This window comes from Ranitomeya imitator, chromosome 10 (genome assembly GCF_032444005.1).
Source record: "Ranitomeya imitator isolate aRanImi1 chromosome 10, aRanImi1.pri, whole genome shotgun sequence".
In the NCBI taxonomy this organism is placed as follows: Eukaryota; Metazoa; Chordata; class Amphibia; order Anura; family Dendrobatidae; genus Ranitomeya; species Ranitomeya imitator.
In genome coordinates this window covers 23625495-23646618 of record NC_091291.1, presented here as the reverse complement: position 1 = coordinate 23646618, position 21124 = coordinate 23625495, and the positions used below count along the sequence as shown (strand labels likewise).

The 21124-nt window shown below is 44.4% G+C and overlaps 1 protein-coding gene across 1 annotated transcript in view; it reads right to left on the bottom strand.

Moving 5' to 3' along the window:
* The window catches only part of LOC138652113 (B-cell receptor CD22-like), a 64723-nt gene extending 43767 nt beyond the window's left edge, over positions 1–20956 (bottom strand). The window contains exons 1-4 of the mRNA XM_069742853.1: positions 20893–20956; positions 15600–15664; positions 15161–15517; positions 12521–12808 (exon numbers count right to left, since the gene is read on the bottom strand). Of these exons, the coding sequence (XP_069598954.1) occupies positions 12521–12808; positions 15161–15517; positions 15600–15642 (688 nt within the window). The 5' untranslated portion in view covers positions 15643–15664; positions 20893–20956. The remainder of the gene's footprint in view (positions 1–12520; positions 12809–15160; positions 15518–15599; positions 15665–20892) is intronic.
* Between the last annotated feature and the right edge of the window lie 168 nt (positions 20957–21124).

The following is a 21124-nucleotide window of genomic DNA, read 5'->3' as shown; positions in this document are numbered from 1 at the left end:
TTTCTGCACAGCTATCTTTTTTGTTTGTCCACACTTTTTATTTCATTTGTGCATCAGTCCACTCCTTATTGCTGCCTGCCATACCTGGCTGAGATTACTGCAGGCAGGGAGATAGTAGCTGCCTGCCATACCTGGCTGAGATTACTGCAGGCAGGGAGATAGTAATTGTAGGACATTCCCTGTTTTTTTTTTTTTTTTTTTTTGGTGGGAGATTAAGATTGGCAATTTGGCATTTCTGCTAGAGTGCCATCCCTGTGTGTGCCATCTCTCTCACATAGTGGGCCATAGAAAGCCTATTCATTTTTCTGTATTTTTTTTTGTGGGGTGTATAAATTCTCCCTGATAAAAATACAGTGGGAGATTAATATTGGCCTTTGGGCTTGTGTGCCAGTCCTGAGTGTGCCATCTCTCTCACAAATAGTGGGCCATAGAAAGCCTATTTTATTTTTTTTTGGGTTTTATAAATTCTCCCTGAAAAAAAGGGAGATTAATATTGGCCTCTGGGCTTGTGTGCCAGTCCTGAGCGTGCCATCTGTGCCAGCCCTGAGCGTGCCATCTCTCTCACAAATAGTGGGCCATAGAAAGCCTATTTAATTTTTTTTTTGGTTTTATAAATTCTCCCTGAAAAAAAGGGAGATTAATATTGGCCTCTGGGCTTGTGTGCCAGTTGTGAGCGTGCCATCTGTGCCAGTCCTGAGCGTGCCATCTCTCTCACAAATAGTGGGCCATAGAAAGCCTATTTAATTTTTTTTTTGGTTTTATAAATTTTCCCTGAAAAAAGGGAGATTAATATTGGCCTCTGGGCTTGTGTGCCAGTTGTGAGCGTGCCATCTGTGCCAGCCCTGAGTGTGCCATCTCTCTCACAAATAGTGGGCCATAGAAACCCTATTTAAATATTTTTTTGGTTTTATAAATTCTCCCAGAAAAAAAGGGAGATTAATATTGGCCTCTGGGCTTCTGTGCCAGTCCTGAGCGTGCCATCTGTGCCAGTCCTGAGCGTCCCATCTCTCTCACAAATAGTGGGCCATAGAAAGCCTATTTTTTTTTTTTTTGGGGTTTTAGAAATTCTCCCTGAAAAAAAAAGGGAGATTAATATTGCCCTTTGGGCTTGTGTGCCAGTACTAAGCGTGCCATCTCTCTCTCTCAGTCAGTGGGCCATAGAACGCCTATTTTTGGTTTTATTTGTTTTCTAAATTCTCCCTGAAAAAATCATTTTATTTTATTTGGTTTCTAAATTCTTCCTGATAAAATCATATTTTTTTTATTATTTTTTTTTCTAAAGTCTCCCTGAAAAAAAAAAAAAAAAAAAAAAAACAGTGGGAGATTAATATTGGCCTTTCTGCTTGTGTGCCAGTCTTGACTCCTGTGTGCGTCATCTCTCAGTCAGTGGGCCATAGAACGCCTATTTTTGGTTTTATTTGTTTTATAAATTCTCCCTGAAAAAATCATTTTATTTTATTTGGTTTCTAAATTCTTCCTGATAAAATCATATTTTTTTTATTATTTTTTTTTTCTAAAGTCTCCCTGAAAAAAAAAAAAAAAAAACAAACAAAAAAAACAGTGGGAGATTAATATTGGCCTTTCTGCTTGTGTGCCAGTCTTGACTCCTGGGTGTGCCATCTCTCTCTCTCTCTCTCTCTCTCTCTCCAATTGTGGTCCATAGAAAGCCTATATTTTTTTTCCTTGATTTGGGTTCCAAAATCTACCAGAGAAAATAACTACATCAATCATTGGTAGAAAAATATTGGCCTCTGGGCTTGTGTGCCACTCCTGACTCCTGTGTGCGTCATCTCTCAGTCAGTGGGCCATAGAACGCCTATTTTTGTTTTTATTTGTTTTATAAATTCTCCCTAAAAAAATCATTTTATTTTATTTGGTTTCTAAATTCTTCCTGATAAAATCATATTTTTTTTATTATTTTTTTTTCTAAAGTCTCCCTGAAAAAAAAAAAAAAAAAACAAACAAAAAAAACAGTGGGAGATTAATATTGGCCTTTCTGCTTGTGTGCCAGTCTTGACTCCTGGGTGTGCCATCTCTCTCTCTCTCTCTCTCTCTCTCTCCAATTGTGGTCCATAGAAAGCCTATATTTTTTTTCCTTGATTTGGGTTCCAAAATCTACCAGAGAAAATAACTACATCAATCATTGGTAGAAAAATATTGGCCTCTGGGCTTGTGTGCCACTCCTGACTCCTGTGTGCGTCATCTCTCAGTCAGTGGGCCATAGAACGCCTATTTTTGTTTTTATTTGTTTTATAAATTCTCCCTGAAAAAATAATTTTATTTTATTTGGTTTCTAAATTCTTCCTGATAAAATCATATTTTTTTTATTATTTTTTTTTCTAAAGTCTCCCTGAAAAAAAAAAAACAAACCCAAAAAAAAAATGGGAGATTAATATTGGCCTTTCTGCTTGTGTGCCAGTCTTGACTCCTGGGTGTGCCATCTCTCTCTCTCTCTCTCTCTCTCTCTCTCTCTCTCCAATTGTGGTCCATAGAAAGCCTATATTTTTTTTCCTTGATTTGGGTTCCAAAATCTACCAGAGAAAATAACTCCATCAATCATTGGTAGAAAAATATTGGCCTCTGGGCTTGTGTGCCACTCCTGATTCCTGTGTGCGTCATCTCTCACTCAGTGGCCCATAGAAAGCATATAGTTTGTTACATTTGTTTTCTAAATTCTCCCTGCAAAAATCTATTTTTTTTTTTTTTTTGGGGTTTCTAAAGTGTTCCTGAAAAAAATAAAAATAAAAAAAAAATAATAGTGTGACATTAATATTAACATTTGTGCTTCAGTGACAGTCCTGCGTGTGGGGCATCTCTCTAATTTGCAGCCACCAAAAACAGAGTGTGTAACATTGGGCCTGATTTTCGCTGTGGTCTCACCAACCTGTAAAGGGGTAGCTAAATCATACTGAAGTTATAGCTCACCGTGTAAGTTGTGTGACTGCAACAAATAACGTTAGTTTGGTTACGTTTTTAAAACAATGAGGAAGTCTAGTGGAAGAGGTCGTGGCCGGGGGCGTTCATTGTCAGCTGGTAATGAGGGTAGTGGTAGTGGTGGAGCATCAGGTGGTCGTGGGGAAAAAAATATTGCACCTAAGTCTGGAGCTGTGGAGCCAGGTTCGTCGTCCGGCTACACAAGGCCTCGAACGCTCCCTTTTCTGGGATTAGGAAAACCGCTTTTAAAGCCGGAGCAGCAAGAGCAAGTTTTGGCTTATCTTGCTGACTCAGCCTCTAGCTCTTTTGCATCCTCTCGTGAAACTGGTAAAAGTAAAAGCAGCGCGTCGTTAGTGGATGTTCACGGTCAGGGACAAGTCACTTCCTTGTCCTCTTCAGCAAAAACAACAACAGAGAAGAATGCAGCAGGCGACACAACGGGTTACTCCATGGAGCTCTTTACACATACCGTCCCTGGCTTAGAAAGTGAAGCAGTTAACAGTCCATGCCCATTACAAGTTGAATCTGACATGGAGTGCACTGACGCACAGCCACAGCCAGACTACTATGCTGGTCCTTTGACTCAGACCACAACATTGCCCTCGCAGGGTGCTGATCAAGAATCAGACCCTGGTGAGACTATGTTGCCCCATCACGAACGCTATACCACCGAACGACACGGTGACACAGACGAAGTTGCGCAGGAGGTACAAGAAGAGTTATTAGATGACCCAGTTCTTGACCCCGATTGGCAGCCATTGGGGGAACAGGGTGCAGGCGGCAGCAGTTCTGAAGCAGAGGAGGAGGAGGGGCCGCAGCAGGCATCAACATCGCCACAGGTTCCATCTGCCGGGCCCGTATCTTGCCCAAAACACGTGGCAAAGCCAAAACCTGGTGGAGGACAGCGTGGCCATCCGGTTAAAGCTCAGTCTGCAATGCCTGAAAAGGTATCCGATGCTAGAAAGAGTGCAGTCTGGCATTTTTTTAAACAACATCCAATTGATCAGCGCAAAGTCATCTGTCAAAAATGTTCTACTTCCTTAAACAGAGGTCAGAATCTGAAAAGTCTCAATACTAGTTGCATGCATAGACATTTAACCACCATGCATTTGAAAGCTTGGACTAACTACCAAACGTCCCTTAAGGTTGTTGCACCCTCGGCCAATGAAGCTAGTCATCAACGCAACATCCCTTCCGGCAGTGTAGGACCACCATTTAGCACACCACCTGCTGTATCTGTGCAGGTATCTTTGCCAGGCCAAAGCAGTCAGGGTCAGGGAATCACCAGTTTCGTAGTAGGAAACACTGCATCTAGGGCACCGGCGGCAACAATACCATCTCCCACCGTCTCTCAGTCTGCCATGTCCACCGGCACCCCCGCTAGTTCCACGATCTCCAGCTCTCCAGTCCAGCTCACCCTACATGAGACTATGGTTAGAAAATGGAAATACTTAGCCTCGCATCCGCGTACACAGGGTTTGAACGCCCACATAGCTAGACTAATCTCGTTAGAGATGATGCCCTACCGGTTAGTTGAAAGCGAAGCTTTCAAAGACCTGATGGACTACGCTGTACCACGCTACGAGCTACCCAGTCGACACTTTTTTTCCAGAAAAGCCATCCCAGCCCTCCACCAGCATGTTAAAGAGCGCATCGTCCATGCACTCAGGCAATCTGTGAGCACAAAGGTGCACCTGACAACAGATGCATGGACCAGTAGGCATGGCCAGGGACGTTACGTGTCCATCACGGCACACTGGGTAAATGTGGTGGATTCAGGGTCCACAGGGGACAGCAAGTTTGGGACAGTTCTGCCTAGCCCACGGTCTAGTAAACAGTTGTCTGTAGCCGTTCGCACCCCCTCCTCCTCCTCCTCCTCCTCGTCCTCCTGCAGAAGCAAGAGCTCGTCCACAGACCGCAGTCGCACAAACACTCCATCCGCACCTGCCACTGTTGCACACCAGGTCTCCCATTATGGGGCAGCTACTGGCAAACGTCAGCAGGCTGTATTGGCTATGAAGTGTTTGGGCGACAATAGACACACCGCGGAAGTTCTGTCCGAGTTCTTGCAGCAAGAAACGCAGTCGTGGCTGGGCACTGTAGATCTTGAGGCAGGCAAGGTAGTGAGTGATAACGGAAGGAATTTCATGGCCGCCATCTCCCTTTCCCAACTGAAACACATTCCTTGCCTGGCTCACACCTTAAACCTGGTGGTGCAGTGCTTCCTGAAAAGTTATCCGGGGTTATCCGACCTGCTCCTCAAAGTGCGTGGACTTTGCGCACATATCCGCCGTTCGCCTGTACACTCCAGCCGTATGCAGACCTATCAGCGTTCTTTGAACCTTCCCCAGCATCGCCTAATCATAGACGTTGCAACAAGGTGGAACTCAACACTGCACATGCTTCAGAGACTGTGCGAACAGAGGTGGGCTGTTATGTTTTTGTGGGAGGATACACATACACGGGCAGGCAGTAGGATGGCAGACATGGAGTTGTCAGGTGTGCAGTGGTCGAAGATTCAAGACATGTGTCAAGTCCTTCAGTGTTTTGAGGAATGCACACGGCTGGTTAGTGCAGACAACGCCACAATAAGCATGAGCATCCCCCTAATGCGTCTGCTGATGCAAAGTTTGACGCACATAAAGGATCAGGCGTCTGCACCAGAGGAAGAGGAAAGCCTTGATGACAGTCAGCGATTGTCTGGTCAGGGCAGTGTACATGACGAGGTACCGGGCGAAGAGGAGGTGGAGGATGAGGAGGATGATGGGGATGAGTATATTTTTAATGAGGAAGCTTTCCCGGGGGCACGGGAAATTGGTGGCGTGGCAAGGCCGGGTTCTGGTTTTTTGAGGGACACAAGTGACGTAGATTTGCCTGCAACTGCCCCTCAACCAAGCACAACCGCAGATTTGACAACTGGAACTTTGGCCCACATGGCGGATTATGCCTTGCGTATCCTCAAAAGGGACACACGCATTACAAAAATGATGAACGATGACGATTACTGGTTGGCCTGCCTCCTTGATCCTCGCTATAAAGGCAAATTGCAAAATATTATGCCACATGAGAACTTGGAACTAATATTAGCAACAAAACAATCAACTCTTGTTGACCGTTTGCTTCTGGCATTCCCTGCACACAGCGCCCGTGATCGTTCTCACACGAGCTCCAGGGGCCAGCAGACCAGAGGTGTTAGAGGGGCAGAAATCAGAAGTGGCGTTGGCCAGAGGGGTTTTCTGACCAGGTTGTGGAGTGATTTTTCTATGACCGCAGACAGGACAGGTACTGCAGCATCAATTCAAAGTGACAGGAGACAACATTTGTCCAGTATGGTTACAAACTATTTTTCATCCCTTATCGACGTTCTCCCTCAACCGTCATTCCCATTTGATTACTGGGCATCCAAATTAGACACCTGGCCAGAATTGGCAGAATATGCATTGCAGGAGCTTGCTTGCCCGGCAGCTAGTGTCCTATCAGAAAGAGTATTCAGTGCTGCAGGTTCAATACTAACAGAAAAAAGGACTCGTCTGGCTACCCAAAATGTAGATGATCTAACCTTCATTAAAATGAACCACAACTGGATTTCAAAATCTTTTGCCCCACCCTGCCCGGCTGACACCTAGCTTTCCTATGAAAAGGTCTTGCCTGTGGACTATTCTGAATGACTTTTCCAATCTCGTAATTTTCTTCACCTGATTGTCCAGCATACGACATGTTTCCACCTCACGAAATGGCCAAACTCCCCACACGGGGCCGTGCTATCGCCACTTTGCGCTTGGACCCTTGAGAGTGCTGTTTGTCTGAAGAGGTGGGTGTGGCCGCTTTTGGTCGACGGCACTGCCACTGGGTTCCTCATAGTACAATAAAGTGTCTCTGGCGGTGGTGGTGCGCACCCAACGTCAGACACACCGTTGTAATATGAGGGGCCCTGTGCCTGTACCGCCGGCCACAAGACAGTTCCCCCCCCAGCTCAAACAGTGCTCTACCACTAGCAAAAATATCTCTCACAGCTTCACCAATGTGTAGTCTAGGCGCTGACATCCTTCAATGCCTGGCACTGACAATACCATTGTTTTGACATTTTTGTTATGTTAGGCCTTCGAAGCCTGTCTGCGGTCCCTTCTTTCTACAACTACTACACTGACCAGGCCACTGCTGGCCGTGTTACCCTGGAACCAATTTAAAAGTGCCTACAGTCAGCCCAATTTTGTTATGTTAGGCCTTCGAAGACTGTCTGCCGTCACTCCTTCCACTAGACTTCCACTGACCATACACTGCTGCCCATGTACCCCTGGAACCAATTTAAAGTGCCTACAGCCAGCCCAATTTTGTTATGTTAGGCCTTCGAAGCCTGTCTGCGGTCACTCCTTCCACTAGACTTCCACTGACCAGACCACTGCTGCCCGTGTACCCCTGCAACCAATTTAAAAGTGCCTACAGCCAGCCCAAGTTTGTTATGTTAGGCCTTCGAAGCCTGTCTGCGGTCACTCCTTCCACTAGACTTCCACTGACCAGACCACTGCTGCCCGTGTACCCCTGGAACCAATTTAAAAGTGCCTACAGCCAGCCCAAGTTTGTTATGTTAGGCCTTCGAAGCCTGTCTGCGGTCACTCCTTCCACTAGACTTCCACAGACCAGACCACTGCTGCCCGTGTACCCCTGGAACCAATTTAAAAGTGCCTACAGCCAGCCCAAGTTTGTTATGTTAGGCCTTGGAAGCCTGTCTGCGGTCACTCCTTCCACTAGACTTCCACTGACCAGACCACTGCTGCCCGTGTACCCCTGGAACCAATTTAAAAGTGCCTACAGCCAGCCCAAGTTTGTTATGTTAGGCCTTGGAAGCCTGTCTGCGGTCACTCCTTCCACTAGACTTCCACTGACCAGACCACTGCTGCCCGTGTACCCCTGGAACCAATTTAAAAGTGCCTACAGCCAGCCCAAGTTTGTTATGTTAGGCCTTGGAAGCCTGTCTGCGGTCACTCCTTCCACTAGACTTCCACTGACCAGACCACTGCTGCCCGTGTACCCCTGGAACCAATTTAAAAGTGCCTACAGCCAGCCCAAGTTTGTTATGTTAGGCCTTGGAAGCCTGTCTGCGGTCACTCCTTCCACTAGACTTCCACTGACCAGACCACTGCTGCCCGTGTACCCCTGGAACCAATTTAAAAGTGCCTACAGCCAGCCCAAGTTTGTTATGTTAGGCCTTCGAAGCCTGTCTGCGGTCACTCCTTCCACTAGACTTCCACAGACCAGACCACTGCTGCCCGTGTACCCCTGGAACCAATTTAAAAGTGCCTACAGCCAGCCCAAGTTTGTTATGTTAGGCCTTGGAAGCCTGTCTGCGGTCACTCCTTCCACTAGACTTCCACTGACCAGACCACTGCTGCCCGTGTACCCCTGGAACCAATTTAAAAGTGCCTACAGCCAGCCCAAGTTTGTTATGTTAGGCCTTCGAAGCCTGTCTGCGGTCACTCCTTCCACTAGACTTCCACAGACCAGACCACTGCTGCCCGTGTACCCCTGGAACCAATTTAAAAGTGCCTACAGCCAGCCCAAGTTTGTTATGTTAGGCCTTGGAAGCCTGTCTGCGGTCACTCCTTCCACTAGACTTCCACTGACCAGACCACTGCTGCCCGTGTACCCCTGGAACCAATTTAAAAGTGCCTACAGCCAGCCCAAGTTTGTTATGTTAGGCCTTGGAAGCCTGTCTGCGGTCACTCCTTCCACTAGACTTCCACTGACCAGACCACTGCTGCCCGTGTACCCCTGGAACCAATTTAAAAGTGCCTACAGCCAGCCCAAGTTTGTTATGTTAGGCCTTGGAAGCCTGTCTGCGGTCACTCCTTCCACTAGACTTCCACTGACCATACACTGCTGCCAATGTACCCCTGGAACAAATTTAAAAGTGCCTACAGCCAGCCCAAGTTTGTTATGTTAGGCCTTCGAAGTCTGTCTGCGTCCCGTTCTTTCAACTACAACTACACTGACCAGGCCACTGATGGCCGTGTTCCCCTGGAACCAATTTTAACTTGCCTACAGCCAGCCCTATGTTATTATGTTAGGCCTTCGAAGCCTGTCTGCGTCCCGTTCTTTCAACTACAACTACACTGACCAGGCCACTGATGGCCGTGTTCCCCTGGAACCAATTTTAACTTGCCTACAGCCAGCCCAATGTTAGGCCTTTGATGCCTGTCTGCCGTCACTCCTTCCACTAGGCCTCCACTGACCTGTCTATTGCTGCCCGTGTACCCCTTGAACCAACATCATTAAATATAAAAAAAATTAATTTGATTATAAAAAATAAGATCGTGTTGAGATCTCAAATGCAGACATTTTAACAATCAAAACAAACACACAACAAATATCTGGAACTGTACTACAAAGGTCCAACAGCTACAATTTCTTTCTCCTGCAAGAAGTTAACTGAAAGTTTTTTGGAGTTGTTAACACAGATATGGCATCCACCGAGTGTTGTCCTGTCGCGTCTCCTTTAAATTATTTCCAATAAGATGTTAAACTATTAATTTAATAAAATCAATAATTAAAAAAATAATTGAGTAAGTCAAAAGCACATTGCAAATAAACATTAATTACAAATCAAGAAGCATGGCGCGTCCGAGGGTGAGTAGATACCGAATAAGAATATAATCACCCTCGGACGCGCAATGCTTATTTACAACAGCCTTCCTTCCTAAGAATCAGCCCTTTCGTGGTGTAGAGAGAGGTTGTGTTACACTCCAAGGTGTTCCCCGGGTTGCCTTTCATGAGCTTCGATCTTCCGGCTCTCGTTTAGTAGTTGGTGGAAACTACGCTGCATTAGGCCTACAAATTTGGTATGGGGTGTAGAGACAGGTTGTGTTACACTCCAAGGTTTTCACCAGGTTGCCTTTCCTGAGCTTCGATCTTCATGCTCTCGTTTAGTAGTTGTAGAAAAGTACGCTGCATTAGGCCTACAAAATGGGTATGGGGTGGAGAGAGATGGTGTGTTACACTCCAAGGTGTTCCCCAGGTTGCCTTTCCTGAGCTTCGATCTTCATGCTCTCGTTTAGTAGGTGTCGGAAAGTAGGCTGCATTAGGCCTACAAATTGGGTATGGGGTGGAGAGAGATGGTGTGTTACACTCCAAGGTGTTCCCCAGGTTTCCTTGCCATTGCTTCGGTCTTCCGACTCTCGTTTAGTAGTTGTAGAAAAGTACACAGCATTAGGCCTACAAAATGGGTATGGGGTGGAGAGAGATGGTGTGTTACACTCCAAGGTGTTCCCCAGGTTGCCTTTCCTGAGCTTCGATCTTCATGCTCTCGTTTAGTAGGTGTCGGAAAGTAGGCTGCATTAGGCCTAAAAAATGGGGAATGGGGTGGAGAGAGATGGTGTGTTACACTCCAAGGTGTTCCCCAGGTTTCCTTGCCATTGCTTCGGTCTTCCGACTCTCGTTTAGTAGTTGTAGAAAAGTACACTGCATTAGGCCTAAAAAATGGGTATGGGGTGGAGAGAGATGGTGTGTTACACTCCAAGGTGTTCCCCAGGTTGCCTTTCCTGAGCTTCGATCTTCATGCTCTCGTTTAGTAGGTGTCGGAAAGTAGGCTGCATTAGGCCTACAAATTGGGTATGGGGTGGAGAGAGATGGTGTGTTACACTCCAAGGTGTTCCCCAGGTTTCCTTGCCATTGCTTCGGTCTTCCGACTCTCGTTTAGTAGTTGTAGAAAAGTACACAGCATTAGGCCTACAAAATGGGTATGGGGTGGAGAGAGATGGTGTGTTACACTCCAAGGTGTTCCCCAGGTTGCCTTTCCTGAGCTTCTATCTTCAGGCTCTCATTAAATTGTGGTTAAATGGAACAACTGCATTTGGCGTACTAGTTGGTTTGGGGCCTACTATCGGTGTCTGCCACTCCTTGCTGTTCTCCTGGTTTCCTGTCCTGAAATTCCATTTTCAGCCTCTCGTTAAGTAGTTGTTAATGTTAGACTGCATTTGGCCTACTAGTTGGGTTGGGGCCTACTATCGGTGTCTGCCACTCCTTGCTGTTCTCCTCCACTGAACAAAGCTGTGCCGCCTGTTTACTACGGTTGCCAATTTTGAACTGCATTTCGACTACTTACTGATTTGGCCCTACTCTCTGTGTCAGCCTCTCATTCCAGTTGTCCTCCACTGCAATGCCCCCTGGTTATTCCTGTGTTACCAATTTTGAACTGCATTTAGCCCACTTTCTTCTTTGGGCCTATATCTGTGTTTCCACTTCATCGTGCCCATTGCCCAGCCAGTGATAGATGAGTCTGCTGGTACATTGACCCATAACGCAACATTCCCCGTGCACACTACACAACAACATTGTGACCCTGCTGAAAGTCAGGTTGCTCTTCCCGCATACCATACCACCTTACACGGAGACAAAGAGGAAGGTGCAGATGAAAGTGCAGGTTCCTTCATCAGGTGGGGGGAGGAATACTAGTTGGCGACGTCACTGGCACAGGGCCTCTCATAGTACGCAAAAGTGTTGCTGCCGGTGGGAGGCGCCCCCGCCGTGCAAACACACCACTGTACTTTGAGGGGCCCTGTGCCAGTGCCAATGCCAACGAGTGGGCCCCCCCTGCTTGCTCAGGTTCACAGCACTTGCAAAGTTGAAATACTTACCTCTCCCTGCTCCACTGCCGTGACGTGGTCCAGATTTCCTGGGCCCACTAATTACTTGAACCAGCCCTACCCCCCACAACTTTAGCCAAATGACCCCCAATTTCAAATGCCTTCCAATTATTATAAGGTAAATTACGCTTGACAAGCTTCATTAAGAAGAATGGATGGTTTTGACATTAAAATGGGCACTCTAGGTGTTTTCCTGGCCCCCACTCACTGCCGACTATGCTGCCCCATTGACTTGCATTGGGTTTCGTGTTTCGGTCGATCCCGACTTTACGTCATAATCGGCCGATTTCACTCGACCCGACTTTGGACATAGTCGGGTTTCGCAAAACCCGGCTCGACTCTAAAAAGGTCAAGGTCGCTCAACTCTATACTTAAGTACATCTGACCAATTTCTGTCCAATCCAACCCAAATTTTTGTGTAAGAAGCCATTAGATCTGACTGAAGTTTATTTTATTTGCCTTAAAGTTAAGCTTCGTGCTTAAAGCGTTGTCTGCCAAACCTACTAATTATAAGAAATTAAGCAATATCTGAAAGACAACTCCATTATAAGAAATAAACAGATTACTTCTAGACTGATTATAACAGATGAAGAAGAGTAGAGAACCTGTTTCTGTATATGGCAAAATCAGATTTTATTATCTGTAGTAACAGCAAAATTTTCCAGCTTTAGGGTAAAGTTTCAGGGCGGTTGCATCTTCTTATTATGTGATACATAACAATAACCTAGGATCGGGTGCACACGATTCAGAAGTGGCAGCTCTTTGGATGCAGTGCATGTCCGATTTTCTGCGTCTTTGATCTAATAAATATTTTGTCAAATGTATAAAGATAATTTAGTGTAGTGAAATGACGGCGGGAATGAGTATAGGCGTTAGCCAAAGTTATAAAATATATAAGCAGATGTAGCTTGTGCTATTCATTGTAGCCGGTCACCTATTGTACGTACCGATGATGTTCAGAGTTCCTGATTCATCAAATCTTTGTCCATTAGGATATGTAGCCGTGCACCGTACAGGAGTCCCATCATCCACATATGAAGGAATATAAGTAAGATTTGATTCTTCTCTCCGGGATCCTCCAGAAATCTCCACCGACTGATTATGAACTTGACCTGGTTTGTCCCATTGTAGAGAAGGAGGACTGGATCCACACGTGTGATCTACACTGCATCGTATGATGGTGGCTTCTCCTTCAGTCAGACGGTAAGACAAATCAAGCCGAATATTTGGTATTTCTGTGGAAATTTATTTTAGAAGTCAGTCATTATTGCTCATTGTTATTACCTTATTAGAAAATGTGCATCATGCCCCAATGATTTCACGTCAGGTCGGCTAATCAAAAAGAGAGTTGCGGTTGCAGTCAAGTAAGAGGTGGTTATCAGGACTCCAATCCAGTGGCCAATGATTACTGAGCTGAATATTGGACTCGATCCTGTAAACCAATTTGCACCAGTTCTACTAGAGATGTTAAAGCATATACTTTACTATAGGTCTCCATTTACCAGGCAGAGGCCATGTTCTCTTGGCTTCTGTCTGGCTGGATGCATCTCCACACCATTAGATGAACTGTATAGAAAATCGTGTAGACTGCTAGGAAATTGCATTTATTCTAACCGTTGCATTGTTGGCAGAGATCACAACCAAGGAGGTCACTTTACAGTGTGATAATCGAGAAGCAGGTCATGGAATGAATGGGAGCTGACTAGTGATGAGTGAGTATACTCGATGCTCCGGTTTTCCCGAACATGCTCTGGTGGTCTCCGAGTATTTGAGCGTGCACGGAGATTTCGTTTTTGTCAACACATCTGCATGATCTGCAGCTGCTAGACAGCCCAAATACATAAAATTTTGTAGAGTAGCCACACCTAAGGTGTTTGTTCTTAAAGGGAACCTATCACCAGGTTTGGCCGATATGAATTTGCGGCCACCCCCTTTCAGGACTTATGTACAGCATTCTATAATCCTGTATATCTCACCCCAATCTGACCTGGAAGAACTGAAAAATAACTTTTATTACACTCACCTGCAGGGCGGACCGGTCCGATGGGTGTCGCTGGTCTCCTCCCATCTTCTTGTGATGCCGTCCTCCTGCTTGCTTCATGTGGATGACGCATCCCTTCGTCATCCACACAGGATCCTCGGAATCGCGCTCCTGCGCAGGCGTACTTATCTGCCCTGTTGAGGGCAGAGCAAAGTACAGCAATGTGGGGGTGCTGGGCCTCGCTGATGTTTCCCAGCACCTGCACACTTGTGCACAAAAGGGCAGATAAGTACGCCTGCGCAGGAGCACGATTCCAGGGATCCTGTGTGGATGATGCAGGGTCGCATCATCCACATGAAGCAAGCAGGAAGAGGAGGATCGTAAGAAAATGGGAGGCGCTGGACCAAGACCAGCAACACCCATCGGACCAAACCGCCCCGCAGGTGAGTATAATAAAATTTATTTTTCTTCTCTTACAGGTCGGATCAGGGGATTATATACAGCATTTTAGAATGCTGTATATAAGACCTGAAAGGGGGTGGCCGTAACTCGAATCGGCCAAACCTGGTGACAGGTTCCCTTTAAGAGGTTATCAAGGTTTGACTATGTGACTGTAGACCTCTGAGTCCTCACATTCTCCACTGCTGGCAACAAGAGCGGGTGGTCATGTGTCTGAAAGTATGCGATATGAATACTTCCGGGCACCTTCCTACTAGACGTGTGTGGCGTCACTCAATTCACTTGCGTTGAGCCAGGCAGTGTACGTCTAGTTGGACCTCAATGGAAATATTACACAATGGAATAATGTTAAGTTTTATTTTAAAAAAATACCAATTTTAGGATAGTTTTACTATGATGGATTTTTTTATCTTAATCTATGCACAGGCAATGTTACATTCAAGATGAAGACGTGGAGGAAGAGCAAATAAGAGAACTTGAGAAGGAGAAGTTAGATGAAATAGAGGATAAGAAGCTTAGCCAGACACAGAGGAGGGACAAGGCTGACACTCGTGATGGTGACAATGCTGGAACAACTGGGTTCTCCATCACACTCGTAAACTTGGCAAGCCTTATAATTGGTTCCTTACATGTTGACAGACATATTGCTAGTATCAAGCAAAGTGATGTCTATTGGAATGCCACGCTTTTAGACCTTTGCTAAAATAACAATAATTAATTCAAATCATTTTTCTTGCTCCCCGGAGGTTGAGGAAATTGACTTCTCACTAGATAAGCTCTGGACTCAGATAAAGTTTACACTGCCAGGCACATGTCTGACTGTGACGCTCACCTTCACTCCCTGCCACCATGATTAATTGATTCATTCTGATTTCTGAATGAAATGTTTGAACAGAATTGGAACAATCGATTCCAGAAGAGATTTCGGGATATTCGCTCTTTTCTACCTGGGATGTATATAATTCTTTTTTCCCAGAGTACGTAACCAAACACAGGAAAATGGAATTTGATATCATAATTATTATACCAATCCATCTCACTACATAATTGTAGATGGACACATACACATATAACATATCCCATTGTATAATGTGTGATAGTGAGAAGACTTGCACTGGTTCCTGGTATTAATCATTCATATATTTACCTGTGACAGAGAGAAGAACAAATGTAGAAGCTGCATTTGTTGTTCCATCTTCTACAATCCCTGGATAATAATATTTGTCACCATCTTCTCTCCTCACAGGGTCTATCCGCAGGGTGCAGCTGTTATCTCCCGGCACCAGTGAGGTCCGATCTTTATAATACATCCATACAGAAGATGAACCCTTGGTGTTTAGGATTTCTGGATCAGGACCATCAGTGGACAAGTACCAAACAACGCTGGACGCTCCTAATCTCCCGTCAGGATCATAAGTACAAGGAATCTCCACACAGGAGCCAATCAGAGCACGAATTGTCCTAGGGAACGTCCATATCTGACATACAGAACCCAGATAGAAGCCTGGAAACAACGAGCAGAACATGAGGTCGGAGTCACAGAATCTCATTATATCAGATTCTTCTGTAATTATGAGGATATTTACCTTGACAGATGAGGAGAAGATAAATCTGCTTCATAGGATCCATTCTGGATTAGGTTTGTCTGTAACTAAAACAGGAAACCCAGTGATAGACGACACATGGAGGATGCGAAATAGATGCAATAATGTGTTACTGTCATTAAATAGGATTCCACATTATAAGACACTATTACTCAAGGCTGAGTTAGTTGTAAAAAAACAAGTTGAACTTTGCCTACCCTCCCTAGGTCAATCGCTCTATCTCTGCCGATACCCCAGTCTTTGATGTTTAGCTGCAGCGTTCACATCACATCAGCAGCGTTTCAGCCAATCACTTTGCCTGATGGCTCACGGTGGATCGGAAGTTGGTTTTTCAATAAAACTTTTAACTCACATCAAGACTCTTATAAGGTTACACTAGAAAGTAACTTCCGGTCTTCACAGACGCGCTGTGTACTAAGTTACCCTGGATAAAAGTCACAAGGTGCTAATGCCTAAAACTTTGCCTTATCTTGGCTTTATAAGAGCACTCCTCTCTTAGGGTGACAATTGCCACAAACAATAATAAGAGACATAGGTGCCATAAAGTGCAATAATTCGGATATACAGTGGAGCTATGTGTAGAGTAGAGGGGGATGCGCCTACCCTTTGGGGTCGTATAAATGCAGGCACAACCCCGGTAAATCCTCTTATAATTATGGTCTGTTGGCTGCTGCTTCCTTCCTGATCAATGAAGGACAATAAACACCACAGGATGCTCAACAACGTTATTATCTTCGCCAGGTCAAATACAGTAAACGTTCAGATGCATGTGGTATAAAAAAATTCTCAAAGTTGTTAGCCACTCCCATCTCCTATATAATCTAGGCCCTGGCTAGCACTCATTGTCAGAGGTAGCTTATGCTGCATGGCTGGAGGTTGTTGTTGGTTATTATAGGAGTAGGCATTTGGTGGATTTATCTGTGAATGTTGCTAGTTTTAGTGTGTGATAATTATCTTTCTTCTCCTACTTTGGTTTAACCCCATCCTCTGCTCCCCGATGCATTCCTCTGTTATATGTTATATGTGTGAGTATATTTATATGTTTGGTATTTTTTGTTACAACTGTTTGTATTACTTTGTTAGCCTGGTTGGTGTATTGCGGTACACTACCAGTCCCCTCTTCCCTAGATGGGGCAAGGGTACAGACTAGTGGTGGATTCAGGAGCTAAGACAAAGTACATGGCCACGGCATCTTCACCATCAGAAGTAATCCAGGGAACAGGGCGAGCTAGGGCCATGCTAGCGGTAGAGACAGGGAAGGAGTCATGACATTTCCTCATGCTGCATTTTTTTCCCATCCCATTGCGATCTGATTGGAGCAAGGAATAAAAGGATAAAAAATGCTATAGCAAAAGCATAGGATTAAATTGGTACGAAAGCAATCCGATTTTAATCTTATTTAGTTGCAAGTGAGAGTGAGGCCTTACAGATGTTTTCTGCTGATTCATCAATTGCTTGTTTTTCAAAGGTCTCGATATTTCTGTTTTCCCCTACTGTTAGGGTTGGCGGAACACACTAAATAAATATGAAAATAAAGTGTGTTCACCACCCGGGGTCCATCGTGCAGAGATGACAAACTGCAGCTAGGAGACAATGGCAAATACTAGCAGTGAGCGAAAGTGACTCACACTGAGTTAAAGTCACTCAGTGGAGAAGCACGTGGCTGTGCCAATCGCACACAGCGATGGGAAAGGAACTCTACTATAGCGCTGTGTTTATCGGCACACAGCTGCAGAGTGAATATGGCGCTAAACGCGAACCCTGTTAGCTTCACAGGAGTACGCAAACCTCACTGGGGCAATGGAATCGGTAGTGGACTCAAAGCACTCACAGAACTCCTCTCCGGAGAGGCTGGAATTCTAAAGTCGCTAGCATCTGTCCTGAATTCAAACACACAATCTCCTCTCTGGAGAAGCCAGAATTCTAAAGGCACTAGGCCTGCCCTGAGCACATACAACCGAGTCCATAATACCGTTAGGTTCTTCACACACACCAATCATAAATGATCTTAGCGCACCGATGGGCGCGCCAAAGATCCTTTTATAGGTTTTAGCAATCTGACAGGACCTTGGTCACTGGGAAATCTGGAGCCAGACTAGGACCTGAGCATGTGACGGGTGACCACCAGTGAGAAGTCGTCCCACGAGCATGCTCAGTAGAGCAAAACGTGGACTTAGTCTCAGGAGTGATTACTCGCTGCAGTCTATTATTGGTCACCAAAGCAGCACCTGGAGAGACAGCAGTAACCATGCTCACAGACTGAGTCTGAGCAAGACACCAAGACACCATCTCTGCTGAGCAGCATCCACCGCGGTCGGAACAGAATGGGAGACTGCAGAGTAAGATAAGGCTGAGGATCCATCCTGTGCAGAGGGAGAATGCGAGCGCCTAACACCTATCTTCATGAGCAATTTTATGTATGTCTGGAGTCTTTCATACAAATGTTGCGACATTTTAGCACAACGTGACTTTTTACACTAAGGCCTCTTTCACACCTCCGTCTTTTAGGTCCCGTCGAAATCCATTGATTTTTGGAAAAACAGGATCCAGCAAACTTTTCTGCTGGATCCCGTTCCTTCTCATAGACTTGTATTAGCGATGGATTGTGATGGATGGCCATCCGTTTCATCCGTCGTGCACTGGATCCATCGGAAAATCGCTGTCCGTCGGGCGGAGAAAACATTCAGAGGTACGATTTTTCTGCATGTCGGAAAATCGCTCAGTGACGGATCCTGCGCTGCCCGTCGTTGGCAATAATGGAAGCCTATGGGCGCAGGATCCATCACTGACTGTCAAAAGCAAGAATCCAGCGGCGGGTTCTGTCTTTTGAAACTGAGCATGCGTGGAAGAATTTCCAGTCTGGGAAAATCTCTCTCGCTCGCGCTCTCTCTCTTTTTACTATTGATGCTGCCTATGCAGCATCAATAGTAACAAGATATAATGTTAAAAATAAAATCGATGCTCCCGGCAGCTAGCGTTCCCATAGATGCATTGAGAAATGACCCGATGACGTTGCGGTCTCGCAAGACCGCAACGTCATCAGAGGTCATTGCACGCAAGGCATTACTGGGAACGCTAGCTGCCGGGAGCATCGGTAACACTGCGCGGGACGCCGGAAGGTGAGAATATTGCGATTTTTTTATTTTCTTAATTATTTTTAACCTGGGTTTTGTTGTGTATGCATTTTCACAGCGGAAAACCACTGCGAAGACGCATACACAACAGGTGCACATAGCCTCGACGGGTCCGTCAGAAAAACCGGCCCAGTGCACCCGTTTTTTACAATCTGCACAGGATCCATCATTTCAACATTTTGACGGATCCTGTGCAGATTGTAAAAACGGAAGTGTGAAAGAAGCTTAAAATGTTTAAAAAAAAAGATTAAAGGCAAAAATAATTATTTTTTTATTGTATGAAAAATTTTTGCACAAAAACGTTAGCAAATATCACAATTATCTTGAATTATCAAGAAAAGTAATTTGAAGAAAACACACAAATTACGAATTGGGCAACATATGCAGAATGCACGAATTAGCATACTGTACAACACAATAGACAATTAAAAGTATTAATTTTTTATATGTTACTTTTCTATAGGGAATCTGCCAATTTGATTCCCCATGAAATAAAACTATTCTGTTTGCTTTTTCAAAAACAAGTTCAACAATACCTTAACATGGCCAGTTCTTTCCTCTACTGAGGAGAAATCAGTGTTTGAATCATTATGCAAATGAGGCTGAAGAGCTATGGTAGATCGAAAACTTTGGTAACTCCAGCGCTATTCCCCGTCCAGCACTGCCGCCTCCTGTTTGACCTCTACTTGTGTGACATCAGGCAAAGGAGCCATCACTGTGCAGGTTATAAAGCTGGAGTGACCAAAGCTTCAGATCTACCATAGCTCTTTAGCCTCAGTTGTATATCAATTCAAGCACTAATGGAAGAACAGACTGGACATGTAAAGTTATTGCTGGTGTGAGTAAACTTTGAAGAAACTACAGACACATATACCGTAAATAGTCTGAAGTCTGTCCTGCTGACGGATTACTTTTGGCTTAAATTAGATATTTCATCAATCTGCCTGAATCTCTCGATATACTTATATTCACCCATACTTTACACCTTTGATTGATTTATACCTATCTGCAGGATTATTATATCATGTCACTTACTGAGATCAGTCTTAACACCATTGAATAATAATACTATTAGGTCAATTAATAGCGGAAAATATAGGGTATGACTGGCCCAATTTAAACAACCTAATCCATAGTCCTTTAGAAGTTAAAAAGAGCTCAACTTCAATCATTATACTATAGAAAATTCTAAAAAAAAAATAAAATAAACTGTGGCACTCACCAAATGTATTTATTTGCACACAGAGTGCTTCTGATGAGTTTTGGAGTGGAAACTAAGCAGAAACTCCATGCTTTTGAACATTTTGTTGCATTTTTTAGATTGATTTGAAGACTTTCAGCTCAGCTTTTAAAAAACTTTTCACAAAACTTAGCGCGAACATAGGTAAAGATGGTGTTTTGAACAAAAATGATTAACGAGTGTGACTGCGTGTTTTCTTTTTTGGAGAAAATTCTATCCGTTAGCTACGCAGGCAATGTCTCTGACGTCTGCAGACAAAGCTCCAAGTTTGAAACCCGGAAAAGACAAATAAAAAAGCTCTAAATCAATTAAAGCTTTTTTTTCTTAGGAAGCAAAAGCATCTTCTATTTATAGGATGACGTATAACTTACTGATCATCGGGGATATAATTGAGAATTCATTGCCGAATGCAGAGTAGACTGGATGTCGAAGAGATTGTCCACCACTTTTGGCTGGAGTCTGTTTTATGTTTCGGTCAATGTTCGCCAAACTTTGTTTACAAGTTTGTTTCAAATAAAGTCAGTCAATGTGAGAAAAATATATTTTTTATAGAATTTAACAAGAAGATAGAATGTTCACCCATTTTCAGTTTTATTAAGCTCAGCCTGTGCTGTACAGATATTCCTTTACTTCCAAACTGATGTTATATACAAGTATAATAAAGCACTTAAAAACTATTTTTGCTTTAGTTTCTAATTCATTTTCCCCTACAAATCAGAGCAAAGTTCGGCACAATGTCACATACAGTGGACAAATCACAAGGAGCACCTAATGTATCACATCAGGGAATTACATTGTATAAGTGATCAGTAGATACAGATGTAACAAACAACACAAAGATCTACGATTGCAGATTGGGTAGTTTATATTCTATCGTTACAATTAATTAATCAATACTTACATGCCGTGAAAAAAAGTCCCCGAGGGCAACAAGACGACTCAATTTTCTACATCTGACATAAGAGGAAGTTTCTGTTTTACTGTATTTCCTGAATTGTACAACATCCTCTATTGCAAATCATTCTATTATAGATCTTCCTTTAACACAGAATTTGTTGGGCTTTCATAGCTAAGGCGACCATTAACAGTGGAAATGACGCCACGGTTTCTAATTTGGTGTGAAGGCAAAGTGA